This window comes from Hypomesus transpacificus, chromosome 9, assembly GCF_021917145.1.
Source record: "Hypomesus transpacificus isolate Combined female chromosome 9, fHypTra1, whole genome shotgun sequence".
In the NCBI taxonomy this organism is placed as follows: Eukaryota; Metazoa; Chordata; class Actinopteri; order Osmeriformes; family Osmeridae; genus Hypomesus; species Hypomesus transpacificus.
The window spans coordinates 6,932,444-6,940,294 of record NC_061068.1 but is presented as its reverse complement, the minus strand read 5'-3'; the positions used below and the strand labels follow the sequence as shown (position 1 = coordinate 6,940,294).

General features: G+C 41.9%; 1 protein-coding gene across 2 annotated transcripts; it reads left to right on the top strand.

Moving 5' to 3' along the window:
- The first annotated feature begins 304 nt into the window (after positions 1 to 304).
- On the top strand, positions 305 to 6,092 carry ppp4r2b (protein phosphatase 4, regulatory subunit 2b). 2 transcript variants are annotated; one of them, XM_047026318.1, is made up of 9 exons: positions 305 to 433; positions 1,288 to 1,369; positions 1,723 to 1,893; positions 2,146 to 2,239; positions 2,333 to 2,370; positions 2,486 to 2,560; positions 3,832 to 3,972; positions 4,086 to 4,405; positions 4,580 to 6,092. In XM_047026318.1, exons 1-9 carry the CDS (start codon positions 400 to 402, stop codon positions 4,921 to 4,923), a joined length of 1,299 nt encoding a protein of 432 aa, XP_046882274.1. In that variant the 5' UTR covers positions 305 to 399; the 3' UTR covers positions 4,924 to 6,092. The 2 variants fall into 2 exon arrangements, with proteins under 2 accessions (XP_046882274.1, XP_046882275.1); XM_047026319.1 differs by lacking the exon at positions 305 to 433 and adding an exon at positions 504 to 619.
- The last annotated feature ends 1,759 nt before the right edge of the window (positions 6,093 to 7,851 follow it).

The window sequence follows — 7,851 nt, the reverse complement described above, 5'->3', positions numbered from 1 at the left end:
AGCAAATATTGTGTAATCTTATTATTTCAGTATCATGGCTATAGTATATGGTTAATGAATCTATTGATAGGCTACAGCAGGCTTTTTATGTGCATGTTATCCCGTAACGTCAAATCTAAGTGCGTAATTAATCACATCTATTCACTTAGCTTCTTGTCGTTCGACAGATGACGAGTCTAGTAATTCAGATTTCTAAACAGGTTATCTTACTGACAGAAGAAGAACTATTTCGCTACATTATTCGATTGACTGGTTGCCGACAGTCAGTCTCTGACCTCACAAGCGCCATATTAAAAATGCTGCTTCTTCACTTTTGTGTTTAGAGCGCTGCCTGCCACCAGTTTGCGTGCCTCTAGCTAGCTAGCTGGATCCAAGAGATTGACAGAGGGCAACGACATAATGGAAGTTGACTCAATTCAAGAAGCTCTAAAAGGTCATTTGGCTTCATGATAATATATGCACATCTTAAAATACGAGGAGTTATTTTGTATTTAGAGTAAAGTTATTGGTAGGCTATAATGCCAAAATGTGTTGAATATGTGCTGCTAGCCTTACCTAGCTACCTATCAGCTATTCTTCCTGGCTTGCCGGTGGATGCAACTAGGTAGCTAAGTAACAGGTAATTACTGTAGTTGGCTAGCTCACTAGATAACGTTAACCGTGACAAGAGGTAACGCTAGCTTTAATTTATCTATGTGAATATCCTAGTAACGTCAGTAGGATAGCTATCTACAGTGATTCCAAACTGCTTGCTAGCTAAATTTGGTACACCATCTAGCTAGCTATGGCATCTTTAGCTAGGCTAAGTTTGCTAAGGTAAGCTAAGGGACGTTAGCTAGCTAGCTCTAGCTATTATGTAAATACTTTGTGATGTTAGTCAGCTTGCCCAGCTATGTATCCTTGACAAATTATGTCTAATAAATCCTAGCTAGCTAAATGAGAAAACATTGTTCAGTTTAGCTACCTAGCTAACTAACTTGAAGTCAGGTGCTAGTGTAGCTGGAATAGTAAGTTAACGTAGTTAAAATAGCTTGCTTTTTTGTTACAACAACATCACTTAGGCCTGATGGTCAACTACGTTGGGTAGGTAACTAACGCTGTTAGCTGGCAAGTGTAGTTGGCTACATTTTACCAACAGGGTACGATTAAAAAGCCAATCAATACTGGCCAAGCATCTAGCACTACATTATGGCTCATTAAGAAGTATCTCCAGCGTTATGTTCCTTCTCTCCATCCATTTTTAAAATATGTTTTTAATGTACTTGACAATACTGTGTGTCTCTACAGACTTTGAGAAGAAAGGGAAAAAGGAGCCGTCTCCACCTTTGGATCAGTTTTTGTGTCATGTTGCCAAAACTGGAGAGACCATGTGAGTTGTATCTAGATCCTAAATCTGTGTTTAGCTAGCTACCAAGACAGTTTATTTGTGTTCCACTGTCACTATTCCATTGTCCAACTTTTGATGACCTCAATGTCCCACTTGACAAGTCTTATGCAAATTGAATTAGACTTTAAGGAATTTACCTGTGTAATGTCTATGGAATCATGGGGGGAAATAAGTAAGGTCTTGCCATATGTCGGCTAGTAGTTTGAAAATCGATACAACCGAAAAGATTTCAACGTTTTATGTATTGGGTTAAGTTATTGCAAATGTTATTTAGGTTCTTATATGTCAACTAACTATTTAAATCTCGACCTGTCTCTTGTACGTTATTGTCCTAGGGTTCAGTGGTCTCAGTTCAAAAGCTATTTCCTCTTCAAACTGGAGAAAGTCATGGATGACTTCAAAGCTACAGCACCGGAGCAACGAGGTTCTGCCAATTCTAATGTGGAGTCTATTCCATTTGAAGACATGAAGGAAAGAATATTGAAGATTGTCAATGGATACAATGGGTAAATAAGAAAGTCGACCAGTAAAATAAAATAGACTAGGAATTTCATCAGTAACTTTTAGACACAAACACCCTTTCCATGTATGTGCTATTATCTAAAAATGTAAATGTCATCTTTACACAATGGCGCCATCTACTGAAGAGTGTTTTTCTTCAGACCGCACAATGCTACACATCTTTAGGGCATAATGTCAATTGAATTCTTATCCAGCTGTCTGTTGTGTCACATCCGCTTTGTCTTGACTGCCTTTAGAATTCCGTTCACCATCCAGCGTCTGTGTGAGCTACTGACCGAGCCCAAGAGGAACTACACAGGAACAGACAAGTTTCTCAGGGGGGTGGAGAAGGTGAGGCGGAATTTAATCTTGAACCGTTTTAATTTCTCTTATTTTTTTATTATTATTTTTTAGTTCAATAACATTAATTTTTTCTCTCCAAAGAATGTAATGGTCGTCAGCTGTGTGCATCCTACCTCAGAGTAAGGGTCCAATTTTCTTATATTATGCACATTTAAAGTACAGTATATCACTGTTTGTATATCTCCTACTGAACCAAAAGCAGCATTACATTTGATTTCTTACTTCCCTTTGAAGGAAAAATGGATGCAGTGGTCTAAACAGAATGAATGGAGTCATGCTGCCTGGGAACACATCTGCATTTACAGAGAGGTAATGTTGAGATCCAGTGATTGATTCTAAACTGGGAGTGGCTGAGCGGTTAGGGAATGGGGCTAGTAATCTGAAAGTTGCCAGTTTGATTGTGCCAAATGACGTTGTGTCCTTGGGCAAGGCACTTCACCCTACTTGCCTCGGGGGAATGTCCCTGCACTTACTGTAGGGCTGGGCGGTATGGCCTAAAACGTTTATCACGGTATAATTTGTAAGCACTGACGGTATCGGTATTCATCACGATATATTAGTTATTCTTAAAATGTCATGACAATGCAATCCGCACTGCAGTGGCTTATCTACTGCACTCGGATTTGGATTGGGTAACTTTGGTGTGTCACTGTCACATGAGTTGAATTTTTTGCAGCGTTTAATTGCCACGGAAGATCGACTTCTCAGTAGCCTTACCCGTTCAACGTAGCCTACGTTTATGGGATCGCAAAAAACGGTTAAATATTTGTAGAGTTAGCTCTAGCTATGAACAGTTATTGCATGGCTGAATACTCGATTTTGTTGGCCTACATTAAACATACATTTCACAATTATAACCAACCATGTATTGGATTTGTCAAACCCATTCCTTGTAGATTCATTTTCATGCACGGCTTTCAGGTGGTGAAAGAGATTGCTAGTGTTTCCACCTTTTGGCTAGCACAATTCGACGACACAACTTACAGAGAAGGCTACTGTTTGTTGATCAATGTCGGATAACTTGAAACAAAATCATTTCCAAACGACAGAGGCTCAATTTTTTTAACCAATTTTTCTTTGTCCGGCAAATCAAACCCACTGGCGTTATTTTCAGACATCATTATGCTTGCTTACACTTGCCAACAAAAGCAGTTTACTCAGATGAATGTTTGCTTCCTCTGGAGTTGCGCTAGCATGTTTGTTGACTCTCATTGGCTGGCACAATGCATGCAGCGTCCATGCGGCATGTTTTTTTTGTAAAAAATAACCAACCCACTAGGCAGTATCACTTGACTTATATTTTATACCAGACAGGAACACTTTACTATTACATTTATTAATATATTGTGATATCCATGATATGGCAAAATCCATATCATGGCACAACGCAATACCGGTATTCGCGTTCATACCGGTATACCGCTCACCTCTAACTTACTGTAAGTCGCTCTGGATAAGAGCGTTTGCTAAATGTCTAAATGTAAACCTTACATTCAAAATGCTGCAAACATCCTTTCAAAAATATAAACACAATGTTTTATAGGAGGGTGTTAGAATGTCTTATGTGGTCCCCCTCTCAGGAAAATCAATGGTCCAGGGACTCTCAGGCTGCTGGGCAGACCAAAGCTCTCCCTAGCCAGCTCGGCTGCAACCAACGGCCTCCCAGACAGCACAGAAAACAAGGACTCTACAGCAGACCAGGGACACAACACAGCCCCTAGGTAGTTGCATGATACTATAAGCTGACTGACTGTGCTGCATAGCAACGTGTGATCAACCTCAGTGTTTTGTGACCCCCCCCCCCCCCCCTCACACACACACACACACTTTTCAGTGACGTGTCAGCGACGGGAGGTGCCCTTGGGAGCTCTGTGAAGAACAAACACAATGTGGAGGAGGAAGAGGAGGACATGGAGGCCGAGCAGCATGACGTGAAGAGGCTGAAGTGTAACAAGGAGGAGGACGAGGACGAGGAGGACGACGAGGAGGACGACGAAGAGGAGGAGGAGCAGGAGGCGGACCCTCTCAGGACCCCACACGCAGACAGCCTATCGGAGGAGGCCGAGTCCATGGTCCAGGAGAAGGAGGAGAACGAAGATCAGGACGAGGAAGAAGATAACGAGGCGGCTGCCCTCTCAACTTGTGACGACCAAGGTAGGACATCCGTCATCCGTTTCCTTATGACGTCATCACGAAGGGCACGTTTTGGGATATAGCTCCTGGTTAAATCTCCTGAGCACGAGAAGCTGTATTTGAGTGCATGCACTGTGATCAAAGTATCATCCCAGTTGTTCCCTTATGAATCCCCTTTGTCCTTCCAACCCACAGAGCCATCGAGCACCCAGTCGGAGGTGTCGGCAGGGCCAGGGCAGGGTGGGGGTCCGGAGGGGCTGTCTGAGAGGGAGGTCCCCTGTGGCTCCCAGGAGGAGGCTAGTGACATGGACCAGTCGGAGCAGCAGGCCCCTGCTGGTGTCCTTGAAAGCCCTGAGGCCAGCAGTGAAAACAGTGACCCTGTCAGCAGCAGTGGTAGCAGCAGTCACTTTGAGGAGACGACAAGTGAAGAGGCAGTTCCTTCACCCTCGAGCAGTACACCTGAGACACCCACAGAGGGCGCCATGGAGAGTGGCAATGTAGACACGGGGACCAGTGACGAACCTATGGAGCAGGATTAGCGGGATTCCTGGATTTGTCTGTGACCATAAAACTCCAATTCTCCAGTCCAGCTTGACTGGCGCCAAGGGCATCACACCTAGCCCTCTAGATACTGAACGCCTTGTCTCAATTTTGGACACTCCTCTAAATGGCCACCTGGCATTGATTTGGGCAAACTGTTTATTTTGGAATTGAAGGCCTGTTTTCTTTCTTTTTTTTCCCCTACTGGAATATATATATATATATTTGTTTTTCTACCCTCTGCATTTCATTGAAGGCTTGTGGCCTGCAATGGGGTTTGTTTCAGCCTTGGTCAATCATTGGGGATACAGATGTGCTGACTCAGAAGATGTATATCTGGCCCCCTCTGCCCCTTTGCTCTATAAGGGCATTAGGCAGAAATGTAGGAAGCTGTTTGTTGTGTAGCCCCAGTCCCAGTCCTGTCTCTCTGTGGGTTACTAGCAGCTCTAAATTGCCAGGGTTGGAAAGAGGATAGACCAGCCACACATTCTCACTGTCCAGATGGGAGTGCAGCTTGAGGCTCAGCACTCGCCCCATACCACTATTGCTTTACTCAACTGCCATCCTGGCTGTTGAGAAAAGATGTCTTTGTTTCTTTGGTAATATTTCATCTATCTCATTGGGAGATGGGAGCTTTGAAGCAGTTTTCTCCGTATGTGTCCTTATTCTCCTTTTAAACCAATGTGTTGTCTTTGATATGATACACTACCAACTCCACTGAAACAGGTTGCTATGACATGGTACTTTGACCCTGTTGAGGACTCCTATGTCAGATTATATCATTTTGGGTGCAATGAACAACCCTAATTTATATGATCATTTCAAGTTCACCAACTTATTTTTTAGAATGCTTTTGGCAGTCTGTTAGGTTCCCAAACCAGCTGTAAGTACAAAGAGAAATTCTGCTTTGTATTGTGATGTCACCATGTTGTTTCACTGACAGATATTCAGAACAGTCACTGGTTACCAGATCCACACTCCTGGTTCAGCTCTACTTTTTGATATTTAGAATTTTAAATTTCTGTAAAGTAGATTTTTGTAGATTGTAATACAGTATGTGTTCACTGCCTTTGTGAAACCATATATAATGTATAATTTCTGTGTATACTCTGAATGCTTTTGCTTTCAATGCAGTATTCAGATAAAGCAATAAATGTTTTAACATTTGTGTGTTTGTGTAGCTGTCATTTCTTACTTCATTGATTTGTAGGTATTTCACAGCTTTGGCTGGAAAGGGTGTGCAGTTTAACATCTCTTATGGAATGACCCCTAAAACACCTCTGTTGATACTGGCCAATCTGTAATACCAAACATGGGGGGGGGGGGGGGGGGAGACATACAAGATATGCAGGACATTTGAATTTTTCCATAAAGTTGAATTCTCCCAGTGTTTCATCTTCACACAGGAAGAGAAGGGGGCTGGTAGATATGGTCATATTAAGTGCAACTTGTCTGTCTCTTAGCTGCTGAAATATGCCTGGGCTCTCAAAGGAAATAAAAAGTGGTTTGTGTAAATCCAAAAAGTGAGGTTCTGCAGGAGGCAGCGTTTTGAGACTAGTCTTTGAAACATGTCCCCAGGGAAATAAATGCCAGGCTGATGGGAATAAAGAGCAGCTTGAAATCAAATGAGCCATAATTTGATCCCTGCTCCATGAAAGGCTTGGTTGTTATAGAGAGAGCACTGGTGACTTCAAAGTTTCACACAGGCTTTCTCAATGAGCTTTTTCATGTTCTCACTTAAATCTGTTCTCACAGTAGCTGCACTCAGATAACAGGTTGACACATATGGTTCAACACAAACTGTCAATTTACCCGTTTTTATAATGAGATAAATGTATTTAGTGTTTACAGTTCAGCTTGGTAATTTCAAACATAAACAACGGCTTGTCATGTTACACAGTGGCATATATGGTCTTGGGTGCACCTCATTACTATGTGAAAAACATTTGCATGCTTGTCTTCGATATCGGCACTCCATTGGTGTGGCTCAGGGGATCTGGGTTCATTAGATTGGGATGAAGAAGGTAAACAGTGAACTCCTCTGTCACATATCCATAAAGAGCTGCTCCGTCAGCCTCGGGCCTCTGTGTCTCACAGTTCAAACTTCATTGAGGCAATGTTGGGTATGCTCATGTACAAAGTATCACAGCCCTTTTTTGCAAGCCAACGTTTTGAGCAGCAACATTTTGTAAAACTTTCTTGATCATGGCATCCAAAGAGGAAATTGTAAGAAGTAATCAACTTGCGAATGTAGGGTCTTTGCTTCATGCATTTCTAACGTAGCACGTAAATTAGATATTGTTTGGCATTTCCTTGCTTCAGCTCATACTGAGATTAAATGGGAATTCAGTGTGCCACTAATTGCACATCACAAGCCAAGCACTGGTGCCAACTTCTACTTGACGCTCGGCTGTAGTTAAATCCATTGAGATCTGTGTGCTTAAGATTTGAAACAGGCTTAGAATTCAGGCGTCTAAGATTGCTCGTTTTTCTGAAGCATTTTTTAATGAAAATGACCTCATGTGATAGATGTTATTCATTGTCCTAAACAGTCACTACCAAAACGGAACTTCTCAAGGACATCAGATATGGTATCTTCACATATTTCCCACATTTTCTAAAATCCCCAAATGTTCTCCTTTAAGTGAACATTTCTAAAACAATGTTTGGTTGTGAAAGAAAAACTGCTGTTATCTGCTGCCCACACCAGTGTTTCCTGGAATATTAAATTAGCCTGTTCTCATACAGCACAACACTCCTGGCTTCTAAACCATCCGTCAATAGGACCCAACAGAAGGAAGAAAACCATTCATCTAGCTGATGCTTTTACTAAAAGTTTTGTAAACATTTTCATACTACCCTGGACTAATTGTAGATCACCATCATCAAAGTTATCATGTTTAAATATTTATGTAATGGGTTGGTTA